Source organism: Primulina eburnea, chromosome 2 (genome assembly GCF_022965805.1).
Source record: "Primulina eburnea isolate SZY01 chromosome 2, ASM2296580v1, whole genome shotgun sequence".
NCBI lineage: Eukaryota > Viridiplantae > Streptophyta > Magnoliopsida > Lamiales > Gesneriaceae > Primulina > Primulina eburnea.
The window spans coordinates 47,922,206-47,941,079 of NC_133102.1; the positions used below are offsets into that span (position 1 = coordinate 47,922,206).

Consider the following 18,874-nt stretch of genomic DNA (forward strand, 5'->3'; position numbering starts at 1 on the left):
CAGCAATCATCCCAAAATGAAACCTCGCCATGACCAACACGCCAGCGAATACCACTCTCCGCACGAGGCCGGATCTGAAGCAGACGCCTCCAATTGGGAGAGATAAAACCACGAGAAGAAACACAAGCTGGGTGCGCCAAGAGGCAATATTTCCGCATCAAAAATTTGGCCCAAAGGGAAGAACCCTGCCTGAACCGAAACCACAATTTTATAGAGAAGTTGTCCACAAGATCTTTCAATCTGCGGAAGCCAATACCCCCCTCTTCCACAGGGAGGCAAGCCCGAGACCAACGAGCCCAATGCCATTTCTTCTCCAAGGGCCTAGACCCCCAAAGAAAGGCATTAAAGACTCTCTCAAGTTTCTCCATGACAGCCAACGGAGGCTGAACAACCTGAAACAAATATATAGGCATCGAGAGGAGCACACTTCGAATGAGGGTCATGCGGCTCCCCGGAGAAAGAGTACGAATCTCTCAACCCTCCAACCGCCTACTAACAGACTGTAAGATGGGCTAAAAAAGAGAGCACGACCTATTGCCCCTAAACAATGGAACTCCGAGGTACTTGAGGGGCAGATGACCCTCCACAAAACCAGTGATACACAAAAGTCTAGAGCGAAGACGCTCAGAGCATCTCGGAGGCAAAATCCAGGAACTCTTGATAGCGTTCACCAGCTGTCCCGAACAATTCTCATAGTGATGCAGACACTAAAAGACGCTGCATCCCACGAGACCCACCATTAGCAAAAATAATGATATCATCAGCATAAGCCAGATGAGAAATAAAAAAATCACAACTAGAACGGTACCTGATAGCAGGATGAGACAGGTAGAGTCGGTCAAGGCCACAAGAAAGATACTCCGCCCCTAAAATGAAGAGAAGAGGGGACAATGGGTCTACCTGCCTGAGGCCCCTGGTAGAACCAAAGAACCTAGAAAGAGAACCATTGATATTAACGGAGAAATGACTATGAGAAATACAGGCCGAGACCAACGCCACAACCCGCTCTGAGAAACCAAAATGGCACAAAACATCAAAAAGGAAAGGCCATTGGACTCGGTCATAGGCCTTAGCCATATCCAGTTTCAAAATAACATTACCACTATGAGTGGGAAGAGTGAGACTATGAGTGAGCTCCTGAGCAAGGAGGATGTTATCAAAAATCATCTGTCCCGGAACAAAGCCACTCCGATTCAGAGAAATAAGTCTCTCCGCCACAACCCGCAAACGAGAGTACAACAACTTAGGAATGATTTTTGTTCGTGACATTACAAAGGCTGATCGGACGGAAATCCGACCAAGCCCGAGCACCCTAGAATTTTGGGATCAAAGTAATCGTGGTGGCTGTAAAGCTCTGAGGCAGGGGGGAGCCTCAAAAAAAATCTAAAACCGCATCCAACACATCCTGATGAACGATCTCCCAGCAATGCTGGAAAAACGCCGAAGAGAAGCCATCAGGGCCTGCCACATTTTCAGGAGAAATGGAGAAAACAGTCGCACGCACCTCCTCAAGGGAGGGGGTAACAGTAATCCCATAATTCTCCTCATCAGAAATCATCGAAGGAAACCCTGAAAAATCAGGACAATCAAGCACAAAGGGATCCCCAGTGAGTAAGTGCTGAAAAAATGAGGCACCCTACTGCTGAATCATCTCAGGAGACGTCAGGCAAACCCCATCATCCCATATGCGGAATATCTTATTCGCCACACGCTTCTTCTTAACCATGTTATGAATGAGTTTGGTGTTCCGCTCACCATCCTCTAACCAGTTGCATGCAGCTTTTTGTTTCCAAAAATCCGCCTCCATGGTGGTGACACGAGCCAGATCCGCATTACGATCGGACAGAGCAGTCCAATTCGAATCAGAAGGATCGGCCTCACAGGCAAGCTCAGCAGAACGAACCACACTCTCAGCCTCAGTGATTTTACAAAGATGTTACCAAAAACTTCCCGATTCCAACACTTGAGGTGATTCTTAAGGTGCTTCAACTTGACAAAAAGACGCGGCATGCCAATCAGACTGCAAGGCAAATTCCAATTGAGCCTAACAGTCTGCAAAAAACCATGATGCCAAAGCCACATACGCTGAAAGCGAAACAAACTCGGCCCACGGGCAAAAAATGGAGCGGTAACCAAAAGCGGACAGTGATCAGAAACAGTACGGGCGAGATGTTCAACTCGAATGGAGCTGAAATGATCACCCCAATCAACAGAAACCATAACCCTGTCCAACCGCTTACAAATGGTCTTATTCGTCCAAGTGAACGAAGACCCCTCAAAGCCAGCATCGACCAGATCAGAATCCAAAATGAAAGTGTTGAACTCCTCCATGGGTAGCAACCTACCACCACGGGTGCCCAAACACTCAGAAGCATCTCTGACGACATTAAAATCGCCCCCAACCAGCCAAGGACCAAAAGTAGGCTTAACCAGAAGAAGGGAAGCCCAAAGATCTCTACGCTCAATGTAGTCGCATCTGGCATAAACAAAAGAGCAGAAAATCTCAGTCGGCAAAAAAGATGCAGAGACCTTGATATGCAGGAACTGAGCATGATCAAAAACGCACTTAGCCCGCACATAGGCAGCAAAAAAAGCCCAGATATGACCAGAGAGATTCGAAATGACTCTAGAAAAGCCCAAACGGTGAGTCATAAATCTCTGGTCCAACTCAATCATCGGTTCCAAAATAGCCAGAACCTTAACCTGATTTTCCTTCACAAAGGCATGAAGCCTCTGCTCGGACTCCGAGCTCCGAAGTCCCCGGATATTCCATATCATGCAATTCATAAATGATAGGCATCAGGATCACCCTGTCGCCTCTTGGACGAATCCTCAAGAACGTACTTTTTTCTCTTCTTCGCATCGGCCATATCAATGTCCGAAACACCAGACGCAGAGTGTCTATCAAACCCCGCACCGGGGTCATCCTCATAGAGACTGTGCAGGCACACCAACCGTGCCCGAAGGGAGCACCTCAATGGGGGAAGTGCCCGAACGAGCAAGATCAACACCCACAGGAGAACTCTGCTCCAAGGGAGCATCACCAGATAAACCAGCTCCCACATCCCCCAAAGGAAAAATAGCATCAGTATTGTCTCCAACTACTATGGAATCACTACCTCTCTCCGCCTCCGCCTGCCAAGGTGACAAGACATCAAAAGCGTTCGAGGTACCCGCCGGGACAACATGACCAGCAGGAGGAGCTCTCACAAGAGGAACATGAGGAGCAGCCCGCCTCCTCCTCCTACGCATAGGGCCAACAAACTGCTCAGGATTCGGGTCCTGAGGACCCTTAACAACCTCAGGGGCCACACCCTCCTGGTGTGTCTGGCCCACGATCGCTACCTGAGTCGGGGGAACAGGACCAGCAGGCCTGGTCCGGACTGGATGGGGATTCTTTCCATGCGAATAACAAACAGCGGTCGCATGCCCCAGTATCTTGCAATCAGTACATTAAGCTGGGATCTTCTCATAGACAACCGCTATCTCCTGTAAGTGATCGCCCCAGGACACCTAGATAGACTGGACAGGGGGCTCCAAGACATTGATCTCAACACATATGCGAGCAAAGGCCCCCCGAGTACCATCTGCTGTGTGATCATCAATCTTAATAGGAGTGCCCAAAAGCTTCGCAAGAGCACAAAGGCTCTTCTTGTCATAAAGATGGAGTGGTAACTCCGGAATTCGGACCCAAACCGGGGCAAGTGGAGACTCTGCCTGGAAATTGAACTCCGGGGTCCACTTGGAGAGTCTGATACCAAGTGGACCGATAAACAGACTGCCCCTGGTCCAGAGACGAGCATAATCGTCCTCACAGGAGAGGACAATCACAAGAAAACCCCTTGGAAAAAATTTCAAGTTATACGGTCGCCCAAAACTGAAATTGGCAAAAGCCACATATATAGCATGATTGGGCACATCGATCGGTTGCCAGAAATTTTACCGACCAAAGCAAACTTAAACGGAGCAGATAGAGATGAAATAATTTCATCCGAGAAGTGAATGCCAGGCTTACCGTCCTTAAATGACGACGCAAGCATCTTATCCATCGACCCACGAACATCCTCGAAACTGTTCTTGGTCGTCCGAGAGGACGACGGGGCCAAAACATCGCGAAATAACAGTGGTGGTGTAACAGTAGCAAAAGGGCCAGAAAAACCTGAAGAAGTACCTTGAATAGCAGATTTGACTGGCCGAGCGCGCGGGTTTGACTTCAAAGTGTTGACTGTTGACTTTGCCGTTGACTTTTCAAACGAAGCACCACAGTGGAACGGCACCGGCGAGATAAGCACAGAACCGGAACCAACCGAAGAAGAACCGGGTGGCGGCAGGGGTAAATCGGAGTGAACAGTGTTCGGAATTTGATTTTAAATCGAAATTTTGGCGTTTTCAACTCCGATCGAATTTTCCGCAATTGAAGACATAGGACTCTTACCCATGACTGGACGAAGCAAACTGGAAGTTTGATTGAAGAAAGTCGCCTGGACGACGCCGGAATTAAAGCCTGAAAATGACGGGTTTGGGGTTTGGGGTTTAGGGTTAGGGGTTAGGGTTCAGGTTTTGGGTTTAGGGTTTAGGGTTTAGGGTTCGGAGGTTCGGGTTTAGGGTTTGGGGGTTGGGGGTTTAGGGTTTGGGGTTTCGGGGTTCGGGGTTCGGGGTTCAGGGTTGAGGGTTTAGGCTTTCGGGTTTCGGGTTCGGGGTTGGGGGTTTGGGTTTAGGGTTTGGGGTTTGGGGTTTGGGGTTTATGGTTTAGGGTTTAGGGTTTTTTTTTTTTTTTTTTTTTTTTTCCGGAAAACACCGCCGGATGCGGGGGGGTTAGGCAGACCCCTACCTGTATATATCCACAAAATAAAAAGTAACAACAGAAAGAAAACCTAAAAGAGGAGGGGGACTACACCAAGACCTCCTCGAAAAGGCTAATGCAGTGGAAACATAAAGACAAAGTAGCCTAGGGACAGAAATACGTAAACAAAATAACCCTAGACTACGACAAAAAGTGCGCCAGAAACTAATCAAATACGAGCAGCGCTAAGTGGCAACACGCCGAGAAGATCAAATGATAACTGTAAGATGAGTGCGGAATCCATGAAGAAGCTCTCATCTCTGAACCATCACCCTGAAGAAGCCGGTCTGTCAGAACGACGCTAATCTGAGACCAGGTAACTGTATGAATCCCAGCAGTGATCATAAGATCTGGCCAGGAAATCACTGTCCAATGACGATAAAAGGGCAAAATGAAGATCGCAATCCAGCTAGGACAAAAAGGATCCAGCATCTGAAGTATAAATCTGACGAAGGTATCATAACAATGAAGAGGATCGTCCGGAAATAATCCCTGGAACCACCACGACATCCAGTAAACTCCTGTAAAAGAACTGATACGGCGGGCAAGGAGAACCTGCAGTAAGCGCCCGCCAGGAACCAGAAATGGACCAAAGAGAGCCACAAACAGAAATAGCGCTCCAGGGAATATGAGAGGGCCAAAGAAAAGCACCAATAGGGTAAGTGCAAGAGCCCACCCAATCCCTAGGAGACCAAACATGTAGTGTGCGAGTGTCTGGACCCACTCACACCAGACTGGCAAGACGGGGGAGAAGAGAACCCCCCAAAAGAACAGTACCTGCAAAGAAAAAATAAACATATATATATATATATATATATATATAGAAAGTCAGAAGAAATGGATCCAAGTGAAGGGAAGGGCTGCAAACAGCAAAGAACATCTATATCTCAGGTAGGGAAGTCCGGAGGTATCCGAACGTGCAAGTATGGAAATGTGCCTAGGGAGGGAGGGACCTAACTCTAAGGTAAAGTGCCTAAGGGTATGGGCCCTCGCCGCCAACGCATCCGCCACCGAATTACCCTCCCGGAATATATGCGAAATATGAACAGACCGCCCCCTCAAAAGGACCAGAATCCTGGATACAATGTGATCAAGACCCCAGCAACATCGACGGGAACGAATGAGCTGAATAGAAGTCAGAGAATCAAGCTCGATCCAAAGAGGGAAAAAAGAATGATCAGAACAAAGGAGAAGACCCCTCCAAACCGCCCAAAGCTCAGCCCGAAGAGAAGACCCAGCTCCGATGAACTCGCTGAATGAGAGCACAACCCTCCCGGAATCATCCCGAACAACACCACCAGCAGAGGAGTCCCCAGAAATACCACGCGAGCTCCCATCCACATTAAGCTTGAAGCACCCGGACGACGGTCGCAGCCAGCGAACAATCGCCGTCCTATGGAATCTGTGGAGTGCAACCGAAATACCCAGCAATCTCGCCACCTGAAACACACCCAGCCAATGTCTGGGCTTGACAGTACACGCAGAGTGGGCAAGACGCAAGTAATACAAAATCTGATACTTCACCGTCTCCCCAGAAATAGGGAGGTGACGGTGCTTCGCATCGTTCCGCGCAGTCCAGAGGAACCACAGAACGATGCAGGGGAGAAACTCCCGCACATGGCCCCCCCGAGACCAGACCAAGTCTCTCTTCCACGCACTGAGGAACAAACTGAAATCCTCAGTGTCGGGAATACGAACCCGAAACACGGCGCCAAAGAAGTGCCAGACAGACCGAGCAACCGGGCTGCTAATGAATATGTGTGTGAATGTCTCAGCCATATCACAACACTGACATCTCGAGGCTAATGCAAAACCCCGGCGCTGGAGCACCTCATCAACAGGGAGCCACTGATGCCAGAATCTCCAAAGGAAGAACGACATGGTAGGCCTCAACCAACTCCCCCAGCACGGGCGGAATATATCGGAAGACGGAGCACGCTGACGGATCAGCTCCCAAGCAGATCTCACAGAGAAAGCACCATCGGAGCTATGGATCCATCAGGCCAGATCAGGGTCTCCCGAAAGAACAGGAATCAAAACAATCTCCTCGGCAACCGAAGGAGCAACAACCGCACAAAGGCGATCAAAATCCCAGGACCCCTCAGACAGAAAATGAGAGACCCGAACATCACGGCCCCCGCGGACCACACACCGGGAGGACAAAGGAACGTCCCCAAACCAAGTGTCATCCCAAAAGGAAACATCTCCGAGACCAACTCGCCAGCGAATGCCAGGCTCCGCGCGAGGGCGGATCCTGAGGAGACGACGCCAAATGGGGGAAATAGAAGCACGGGCGGGGACACAGGCAGGAGCATCCAGCCGGCAATACTTCCGTAGAAGGAATCTCGCCCAAAGAGAGGATCCCTGCCGAAATCTGAACCATAATTTAATAGAGAAACATTCCACGAGATCTTTCAATCTGCGGAATCCAAGGCCCCCCTCAATTACGGGGAGGCAAGCCCGGGACCACCGGGCCCAGTGCCACTTCTTTTCCAAGGGTCTCGACCCCCAGAGGAAGGCATTGAAGGCCCGCTCAAGCTTCTCCATGACAGCCAGAGGTGGCTGAACCACCTGAAACAGATAAATCGGCATGGAGAGGAGCACGCTACGTATCAGGGTCATGCGGCTACCCGGGGAGAGGGTCCGAGTCTCCCAACCCTCTAACTTCCTACGAACAGACTGTAGGAGGGGCTCAAAAAGGGAGCATGTGCGATTACCCCGATAAAGGGGAACTCCGAGGTACTTGAGGGGCAGATGGCCCTCGGCGAACCCGGTGATGCGCAGAATCCGGGAGCGGAGGCGCTCAGAGCACCTCGGAGGCAAAATCAAAGAACTCTTGGCAGCATTCACACGCTGCCCCGAACAGTTCTCGTAGTGATGTAGAAAATCGACAAGGCGCTGCATACCACGAGACCCACCACTGGCAAAAATAATGACATCATCAGCATAAGCCAGGTGGGAAATCAGAATATCACAATCAGAACGATACCTAAGCGCAGGATGCTGCAGGTAGAGTCGGTCAAGGCCACGAGAGAGATACTCCGCCCCCAAAACGAAGAGAAGGGGAGACAATGGATCGCCCTGCCGGAGGCCTCTGGTGGAACCAAAAAACCCCGAGAGAGAGCCATTGATGTTCACAGAGAAATGACAATGGGAAATACAGGCCGAGACCAAAGCCACAACACGCTCTGAAAAACCAAAATGTCTCATAACGTCAAATAGGAAATGCCACTGGACCCTATCATAGGCCTTGGCCATATCCAACTTCAAGATGACATTACCACCACGAGAGGGGAGAGTAATGCTGTGAGTGAGCTCCTGGGCAAGGAGGATATTATCAGAGATCATCCGACCCGGAACGAAGCCACTCTGATTCGGGGAAACAAGTCTCTCCACCACATCCCTCAATCGAGAGTACAACAGCTTCGAGATGATTTTGTTCGTGACATTACACAGACTGATCGGACGGAAGTCCGACCAAGCGTGTGCACCCTCGACTTTGGGAATAAGAGTGATCGTGGTGGCGGTAAAGCCCTGAGGCATAGGAGAGCCCTGGAAAAAATCAAGAACAACACCAAAAACGTCCTGATGGACAATCTTCCAGCAATGCTGAAAGAACGCCGAAGAAAAGCCATCAGGGCCAGCAACACTATCAGGGTGGATAGAGAAGACGGTCGCGCGGACCTCGTCCAAAGAGGGAATCGCAGCAATACCGTCATTCTCCACAGCAGAGATAACCGAGAGAAAACCCGAAAAATCAGGGCAATCGAGCGCAGAGGGCTCCCCGGTAAGCAGATCCTGGAAAAACAAGGCTCCCGACTGCTGAATCAAATCCTGAGACGTCAGGCAAACCCCATTCTCCCATATGCGGAAAATTTTATTCGCCACACGCTTTTTCCTCACCATATTATGGAAGAGTCTGGTGTTCCGCTCACCATCCTCAAGCCAATGGCAAGCCGCTTTCTGTTTCCAAAAATCCGCCTCCATGGCGGTGATACGAGCCAGATCCTCATTGCGATCGGACAGGGAAGTCCAATTCGCGTCAGAAGGGTCGGCCTCACAGACATCCTCAGCTGAACGAACAGCCCTCTCAGCCTCAGTGAGTCTATCAAAGATGTTACCAAAAACATCCCGATTCCACCACCGGAGGTGATGCTTGAGACGCTTCATCTTGGCAAAAAGCCGAGGCATGCCGCTCAGACTGCATGGCAGATTCCAATTAAGCCTCACAGTCTGCAAAAAACCATGGTGCCTAACCCACATTCGCTGGAAGCGAAACGAGCTCGGCCCACGGGCAAAAACAGGAGCGGTAACCAAAAGCGGACAGTGATCCGAGACAGTACGGGCGAGATGCTCAACCCGAATCGAGCTGAAATGATCTCCCCAGTCAACAGAAACCAAGACCCTGTCCAACCGCTTCCAAATGGTCTTATTCGTCCAAGTGAACGAAGACCCCTCAAAACCAGCATCGATAAGACCAGAATCAATAATAAAATTGTTGAACTCCTCCATGGGTAGCAACCTACCACCACGGGAGCCCAAGCACTCAGACGCATCCCTGACGACATTAAAATCGCCCCCAACCAGCCAGGGACCCAAAACAGGCTTAACCAAAAGCAAAGAAGCCCAAAGATCCCTACGCTGGACATAATCACATCTAGCATAGACAAAAGAACAAAATATCTCTGTCGGTAAGAAAGAGGCAGAGACTCTGATGTGAAGGAACTGAGCATGATCAAAAACACACTCCGCCCTCACATCAGCAGCAAAAAATACCCAGATATGACCGGAGAGATTAGAAATGACTCCAGAAAACCCCAAACGGCGAGTCATGAATCTCGGATCCAGATCAATCATGGGCTCCAAAACAGCCAAAACCTTAACCTGTTTCTCCTTCACAAAGGCATGAAGCCTCTGCTGGGACTCCGAACTCCGAAGTCCCCGGATATTCCAGATCAAACAATTCATGGGGAACGGGTGGAAGAAGGACCCGATCGCTTTTTATGCGATCGCCGACCATCATCCTGAGGTCTTTTTCTGGGGTTGGACATGTCAGTGTCCAAAATACTACACTCGGACCCACAGCTAACTCCAGACACAGAATGTCGATCAAAATCCTGATCAGGATCATCAGCCGACATGTGACTGGGGGTCATCTCGAGAGTAGGGGGTCTCTGTCGAGCAATCAACTCGTCCAGCATAGAAGTGGCATCAGCAGGGGATGCAGGAAAAGATGGGACCGAGTGACTGCTATGATTTTCAACACAAGCCTCCGGGGGGACAAACAAAGTCACCACATCCGGGCGTGGAGACCCAAGGTCATCCACGCAGTCCACAAAAGGAACACTCTCATCGTCATCAGCCACCGTGACCTCAGGGCGGTCAGGAATAGGGGCCTCCTGATGAGAACTCAAAACGACAGAGGGATCAGGAACACCTAATCCAAGCTCCTCAGAGCCGACCTCTGTCTCATGCAAATGGGAAAGAACTCCAAAAGAGTTCGACGCAAGAGGATCATCCCTCGGGAGAGCCTGACGAACAGGCCTCCGTCTCTGTCTACGTCGGGGACCGTGGCCATTGACATGAAGCTGGGGCTGTGGTCCCGGGACAATGACAGGAACAGCACCCTGAGGAGGTGCCGGAGCAGGAGGGGCCTCTGGCTAAGGAGGATCTCGATCAGCAGGCTTGGATCGAGCAGGTTTAGGATTTTTACCATGAGAATAGCAAACGTCGGTCGAATGACCCAACATCTTGCAATCCAAGCAATACCCAGGTATTTTCTCATACACAACATCAATCTCCTGGGTATGATCACCCCAACCCACCCAAATTTGCTTAACGGGTGGTTCCAACACATTCATCTCCACACAGACTCGAGCAAAAGCGCTCCGAGAGGAGTCAGCAGTAAAGTCATCCATTTTCACCGGGTTGCCCAAAATCTTAGCAAGGGCAAAAAGACTTTTCTTGTTAAACAGGTGAATGGGCAAACCTGGGAGACGCACCCAAACAGGGGCGATGGGAGATTCTTCCTGTAGATTGAATTCCGGGGTCCATTTGGAGAAACGGATCCCGAGAGGTCCCACCATCATCTGCCCACGCGTCCAAAAAAACGCATAATCCTCCTCACAATGAAGTGAGAGGATCATAAAACCCCGAGGCAAAAACCGCAAATCAAAAGATCGCTTCAATCCCAAACGAGCAAATGCCTTAGAAATTTCCGAGTTTGGGACTAAGGATCTATTACCAGAAATCTTCCCAACTAAAGAAAACTTAAAAGGCTCGATCAGAGAAGACATTACCTCATCCGGGAATAAAATACCCGGTTTCCCATCCTTTAGAGTCGGTGGGGGCATTTCTTCCATAGCATTGACGACATCTCCAAAGCCATTCTTCCCCGAGCGAGGGGAAGTAGGAGCCAGAGCATCCCTAAATGACACCGAAAACGTCTTAGTCGCACGAGAATCAGAATTAGAAGCCAAACCCGAGTTGTTGACTGTTGAGTTGACTCGGTCAACTCGCTGAGTTGACCCGGCCGAGTTGACCGCCGAGTTGACCGCCGGAGATGTACCAAAGATCGGCGACGGCGAGGAGATCACGGAACCGGTCTTCAATCCACTAGAACCGGGCAGCAGAGGGGCCGATTGCATCAAAGGATGAGAGTAAAATCGAGTTTGCCCTAGAAATTGGGGGTTTCCGACCGGTGGCCGGAAACCGGAAATTGATGGAGGCAAAAATCTACCCATGACTGGACGATGAAGTTGGCCAGAGGAATTGAAAAAACTCACCGTGACGGCGCCGGAATTTGAAGACGAAGGTGACGTGACGGCGAGCCTGGACCAGAAATCGTAGATCTAAAATTCCCGCCGGAGGAGAACACCATTGGGCCTGATTCTTGAGGCAAAAGCTTCGTCTCAGAGTGGGCATTCCAGATCGGGAGCCCTTTTTCAAAAAGGTTGTCGGAGTCGGCCGGAATCGAAGGAAATGACTCCGGCGAGCTCGTGAACAGTACAGGCGGGACTTTGATCGGAGATTGCGGTGAATATACGGTGTTGTTGAAGGTGGGGCTGGTACCAAACGTACCGTATGGTCGAGGCGAGTCTAGTGGTGGGTGTTCGGCGCCGGTTGGAGCAGTGGACGGCGCCGACGAAAAAGTGGACGGAAATGGGGATATTTCGATTGGAAAATAGGAGGCTTTACCGGACTCCATTCGGTCTGAAACTTGGACAGGGTGGTCGCCGTGAGGAGGCGCTTCAGGTGGGGTGGTTGGCCGGCCGGGATCCGGCGGCGGCGGCATGGCGGCAGGGTGGGCGTGAATAGTGACGGGTTTAGTGTGTTTTTTCGCACCTTTTAGTGTGTGTTTTTTCAGAGAAAAATTTTTTGGGGTCAAATGGTTTTTGGTTTCAAAATAATCGTTAAATGTATGATATACGGTTTAGGGTTTAGGGTTTAGGGTTTAGGGTTTTAGGGGTTTAGGGTTTAGGGTTTAGGGTTTTTTTTTTTTTTTTTTTTTCCGGAAAACACCACCGGATGCGGGGGGTTTAGGGTTTAGGGTTTAGGGTTTTAGGGTTTAGGGTTTAGGGTTTAGGGTTTAGGGTTTAGGGTTTAGGGTTTTTTTTTTTTTTTTTTTTTTTAAATAAAGCACCGCCGGAAGCGGGGGGGTTAGGCGGACCCCTACCTGTATATATCCACCAAATAAAACAGTACAAAAATAAAATCCTAAATGAAGAGGGGGACCAGACCAAGACCTCTCCAAAAGGCGACTAAACAAATAACAACAAATAAAGCCTAAGGTAGCAAATACATCAGCAAAAGCTAAACCCTAGGAAAAGCGCATAATAATAAAGCAACAAGAAACCGCAAAAAGTAATATAAATGTAGCTCGGGGCCAGAAATACCACTGAGATAAATCATCCGGAGCTGCTATAACACGCATCAAGAGAATCATAGAAGAAAAAGGCCGGCGAGCAAGGAGAAGCCTGCAGAGAACGCTCGCCAGATAGCAGTAGTGGTGTAGAGATAATCACCAACAAAGAAGGTGCTGAAGCCGGAAAGCTGGTACTGTAAAACCTCTGAAAAATCTCGGATAAATCCAGGAGATGATAGACCTACCAGAAGGAGCAAGCAGACAACACTCCAACAATGTAAACCAATAGTAACTCCAAGTCCAGAGAATGGCTCAACAGTAGGATCAAGAATATCGACCCAGACACTGTAGATGAATCGGGTGTAGAAGCTCATCCAATGAAGCAACACATCTAAGAAAATAAAAGCACACGAAACACAAACAAAAAAACGCACACACCCAGTAAGCAAAATACGCAGATGGCGCACACGAAATCTCGCACACAGACACACCCACACACTCACGCACTCAAACAATAAATATTTTTTTTTTTTTTTTTTTCCGATTTTTTTTTTTTTTTCTTTTTTTTTTTTTTTTTTTTTTTTTTTAAATCCTACAACCTGGAACAAAGGCTAGAATCATCTGGCTCTGAGGTAAGGGAGCCCAGAGAGATCAGATTGGGCTAGGGCGGAAACATGGTCAGGGAGGGAGGGTCCTAGAACTAGGGAAAATCGCCTGAACGTGTGAGCCTCCAATGCCAACGCATCCGCCACCGAGTTCCCCTCGCGGAATATATGGGAAAAATGAACATGTCGCCCACTCAAAAGACAAACAATCCTGGTAACAATGTGATCCACGATCCAACTACACCTCCTAGATCTGAGAGTCTGAATAGTAATCATGGAATCGGTCTCAATCCAAAGATGGAAAAAACTGAAATCAGTACAGATAAGGAGACCCCTCCACACGGCCCACAACTCTGCTCTGACATTGGTCCCGACACCAATGAACTCGGTGAAGGAAAGGATGGTCCTGCCTGAAGAATCTCGAACAATACCACCTGCAGAAGAATCACCGGGGTTGCCACGAGAGCTACCATCCACATTCAATTTGAAACAACCCGCCGGGGGACGAAGCCATCTGACAATCGTCATTTTTCGGGTTCTCAGATGACGAACCGAGATGCCCATGAGACTGGCAGCATGGGAGAAGCCCAGCCAATGGCTAGACTTGATGATATGAGCAGAAAAAGCCAGTCTAAGGTAAGACGTGATCTGGGAAATAACAGTCGCAGCAGAGATATGCAACTGTCTATGCTTGGCATCATTTCTAGCAGTCCAAAGGAACCACAGAACGATGAAGGGGAGGAACTCTTTCACATGACCACCAGGTGACCAGTTAAGGTTCTTCTTCCAAGCACTGAAAAACAAACTGAAGTCAAGGGTTCGAGGAATACGAACCCTGAAGATGGCCCCAAAGAAATGCCACACAGAACGGGCAATCGGGCCGTCAAGAAATAAATGGGAAAACGTCTCTGCCATGTCACAACAATGACACCGAGAAACCAGAGTAATCCCACGCTGTTGAAGCATCTCATCAACAGGAAGCCACTTATGCCAAAATCTCCATAGGAAAAAAGACATAGTGGGTCTCAGCCAGCTACCCCAGCAGGGGGTGAAAATATCCTGAATGGGAGCTCTCGCACGCACGAACTCCCAGGCAGAACGGAAAGAAAAAGCACCATCCGGGCTCAGAATCCAGCGAGCAACATCTGGCTCACCACAAGCAATGGGGATCAGAGTAATATCCTCAGCAAGAACTGGGCCAACAACAAGAGAGAGCCTATCAAAATCCCATCCGTCATCCAAAAAGAAGTAAGAGATACGAACACCACGGGCACCACAGACCTGACGCAGAGAGGATAGGGGTGCATCACCGAACCAGGTATCATCCCAGAAGGATAAATCCCCGGTGCCGATCCGCCAACGGATGCCAGACTCAGCCCTAGAACGAATATGGATCATCCTGCGCCATGTAGGAGAAATGAGCCCACGGATGGGGACATAAGACGGATGCTCAGTCCTACAATACTTATTCAGGAGGAATTTCGCCCAGAGGGAAATGCCCTGCCTGAATCTGAACCATAACTTGATCGAAAAGCCATCGACCAAGTCCTTCAACTTGCGGAACCCGAGGCCCCCTTCAAGGACAGGGAGACAAGCACGAGACCATCTGGCCCAATGCCATTTCTTCTCAAGGGGTCGAGACCCCCATAAGAAACCATTAAAAATCAGCTCAAGTCGCTCGATGACCGCCAAAGGAGGCTGGATCACCTGGAAGAGATAGATGGGGAGGGAAAGGAGCACACTACGAATAAGAGTCATACGACTCCCAGGAGACAAGGTACGGGAGTCCCAACCTTCTAATTTCTTCATAACAGATTTAAGAAGAGGCTCAAAAAGAGAACACTTGCGATTCCCTCGGAAAAGAGGGACTCCAAGGTATATGGTGGGAAGCTGCCCCTCTCTAAAGCCTGTCAAACAAAGAAGCCGAAGCCGAGAACTCGCAGGGCAGCTAGGAGGAAGAAAGATAGCACTCTTAGAGACATTGACCATCTGTCCCGAACAGTTGGCATAATGCCCAAGAAAATCCATAATGCGCCGAATGCTACGGGTCCCCCCATTAGCAAAAAGAATGAAATCATCAGCATAGGCTAAATGGGAAACCAGAGTGTCGCACCCCGATCGAAAACGAGAATCCGGAAAATGCAGAGAAATACGGTTCAGCCCCCGAGAGAGATATTCCGCCCCCAGAATGAAGAGGAGCGGAGATATGGGATCTCCTTGACGAAGACCCCTGGAAGAACTGAAGAAGCCGGCAGAATTGCCATTGATATTCAAAGAGAACTTGCAATGGGAAATGCAAGCCGATACCATGCTGACAACTGTATCCGAAAAGCCAAGCTTATTGAGAATCTGGAGGAGGAAAGGCCATTGTACCCTGTCATAAGCCTTAGCCATATCCAACTTGATGATGACATTACCCCCGCGAGAGGGAAGATTGAAACTATGAACGAGTTCCTGGGCAAGAAGGATGTTATCAGAAATAAGTCTGCCAGGAACGAAGCCACTCTGATTCAGAGAGATGATCTTCTCGACAACCTTGCTCATACGCGAATAGAGCAACTTCGAGATGATCTTGTTCGTGACATTACAGAGGCTTATGGGACGAAAGTCAGTCCAGGAATGAGCTCCCTCAACTTTCGGAATCAAAGTGATGGTGGTGGCAGTGAAACCCAGGGGCATCAGAGACCCATGAAAGAAGTCTAACACCGCATCAAGAACATCATCCTGAATAATGTCCCAACAGTGCTGGAAAAAAGCCGAGGAGAACCCATCGGGTCCCGCAACACTATCCCTGTGGATAGAAAAGACGACAGCACGAACCTCTTCCAAAGAAGGGTCTGAAGTAAGATGGCGGTTCTCTGAATCCGAGATCAGAGGGATGAATCAGAAAAATCAGGGCAACTCAGAACAGAAGGTTCCCCATTAAGCAGGTTCTGAAAAAAGGCGGCACCAGAACTTTGGATGAGTTCAGGGGAGGTCAGACACACCCCATCCTCCCAAATACGGAAAATCTTATTAACCACACGCCTCTTCTTGACCATGTTGTGGAAGAGTTTGGTGTTTTTCTCACCATCCACTAACCATTTGCAGGCAGATTTTTGTTTCCAAAAATCCGCCTCCATGGCAGTAACCTTCGCAAGATCTTCATTACACTTGGACAAGCGAGTCCAGTGTAAATCAGAAAGGTCAGTCTCACAAGCAACTTCCGCTATTTTCACAGCAGACTCAGCAGCAGAAATTTTATCAAAAATGTTGCCAAAGACATCCTGATTCCACCACTTGAGGTGACTCTTGAGTCGCTTGAGCTTGACAAAAAGCCGAGTCATACCCGAAAGATGACAAGGATTATGCCAGTTCAAGCGCACCGTCTGAAGAAAATTGTGGTGTCTCATCCACATGCTCTGGAACCTAAAAGAACACGGCCCACGAGCACTGATGGGAGTGGAGATAAGGAGGGGGGAATGATCCGAAACAGTACGAGGAAGATGCTGGACTCGGATAGAGTGGAAATGATCACACCAATCAGTCGAAACGAAGACTCTATCCAGACGCTTCCAGATGGTTTTGTTCGTCCAAGTGAAGGACGAACCTTCAAAACCAGCGTCAACTAAACCAGACTGAAGAATGAAATCATTAAATTCGTCCATGGGTAGGCGACGCCCTCCAGAAGAACCAAGGCATTCACTGGAATCACGAACGATATTGAAGTCCCCCCCAACAAGCCAAGGACCCATGTCAGGTTTAATCTGGAGCAAAGAAGCCCAAAGATCGCGCCTATCAATGTAATCACACTTGGCGTAGATAAAAGAGCAAAGGACAGAAATAGGGAGAAAAGAAGAAGAAACACGGACGTTTAAAAGCTGAGCATGGTCAAAGACACACTCAACCTGAACATCCTCAGAAGAGAAGACCCAGATGCTACCAGAAATATTAGAAATGACACTGCGAAACCCCAACCTACGAGACATGAAACTATGATCAAGCGGGATCATTGGTTCCAAGATGGCTAGGATTTTGACACGATGCTTCTTAACAATAGGCATGGAGCCTTTGTTGGGAGCTCGGGTTCCCAAGACCCCTGACATTCCAAATGAGGCAATTCATGGGGAACGGCCACGAGAAGGGTGCCGTTTCTTAACTGCATAATCAGATAGCTGTTGAAACTGACGTTTTTTGGTGTGGTCAGGCATGTCAGAGTCCCTATCAAGATCGACAGAATCCCTGCCATCACAAGATGCAGAGCCGCGAGGAGATTGGAGGGAAAGATCCCGGGCTGACTCAGAAACCAAAAGACTGATCTCGGAGGAGACTAATCCTTGCTGGGAAATTAAGGTCTCAAGGAGTTTGGAGGAAACATCATCCTGAGTAGAGGGACTAGAAGGAATGGAATGACTGCTATGGTTCTCCACACAAAGAGAAGTGCGAATCACGCCCAATGGAGCACTGATATGCGGGGAACCAAGATCCTCAGCACAGTCAGTAAAAAGAACGTCATCCTCCTCCTCCACCTCCTTGGCCCGTGGTTGAGCTAGAGGGGCACATTTAATCGAGAGGGATGACTGGGCAGGGCTAGAGAGCGAAGTGTCATTGGCAACAGGGAGAGGAATGACACGGGGGGGCGAAGGGGCAACTGGGGTCAAATCAGAAAGGTGTTCAGCGACCGTCTGAGGGGACTGATCAGGAGGAAGAAAACAAGTGGAATCAGCTTCTTCTAAATTCCTAAGAACCTCGAAGGCATTCCCAGAAGCAGGGGATGAAATGTTAGGGACATGCTGGGCAGTTCTTCTGTTACGACGACGAGGTCGTCTAACAGCAGGAACTGCCGGAGCCTGAGGACCCAAAGGAGGGATCACATGGGAAGACGGAATACCATCCTTCTGACCGGGAACCACAGGGGGGGAAGAAGAGGAAGGATGATCTTCAGGTTGGGAACCCCTTGACTCTTTGTTAGGATGAAAGGCCGACGCAGAGGATCGGGAGGGACGAACCGGCCTAGGATTCTTGCCATGGGAATAGCAAACAGAAGTAGAATGACCCAGCATCTTACAGTCAGTACAGTATTCTGGAATCTTTTCATACACAACATCTATGTCTAAAGTATGTTCACCCCAGCCCGCCCAGACCTGTTTGATTGGAGTATCCAAAACATTAAGTTCAACACAAACACGAGCAAAGGCACCTCGGGAGACATCAGCAGTGAAATCATCGATTTTTATTGGGTTCCCTAGAATTTTTGCTAACGCAAATAAGCTAGTCTTATCGAATAAGTGAAGGGGGAGTTCAGGGAAGCAGACCCAAACAGGTGCAATGGGAGATTCCTCTTGGAACTGGAATTCAGGGGTCCATTTGGAAAAACGAACACTGAGAGGACCAAAATGCAAGGACCCACGTGACCAGAGGCGAGCATAATCTTCCTCGCAAGAAAGAGTAATGACAAGGAAGCGACGAGGAAGGAATTTTAAATCATAAGGACGGGAGAAGCCGATGGTCGCAAAAGACGCAGATATAGAGGAGTTAGGAACAATCGACCGGTTCCCATTGATTTTACCAACCAAGGCAAAC

The 18,874-nt window shown here is 49.2% G+C and overlaps 1 protein-coding gene across 1 annotated transcript; it reads right to left on the minus strand.

The window, feature by feature from the left end:
* Window positions 1-16,182: 16,182 nt before the first annotated feature.
* Window positions 16,183-17,397, minus strand: LOC140824411 (uncharacterized). The gene has a single exon (XM_073186002.1). It carries the CDS (start codon window positions 17,395-17,397, stop codon window positions 16,183-16,185), a length of 1,215 nt encoding a protein of 404 aa, XP_073042103.1.
* Window positions 17,398-18,874: the final 1,477 nt, after the last annotated feature.

Coding starts and splice junctions, on each gene's coding strand:
- LOC140824411 (XM_073186002.1), bottom strand. CDS start 17,397: ATGTCAGGGGTCTTGGGAACCCGAGCTCCCAACAAAGGCTCCATGCCT.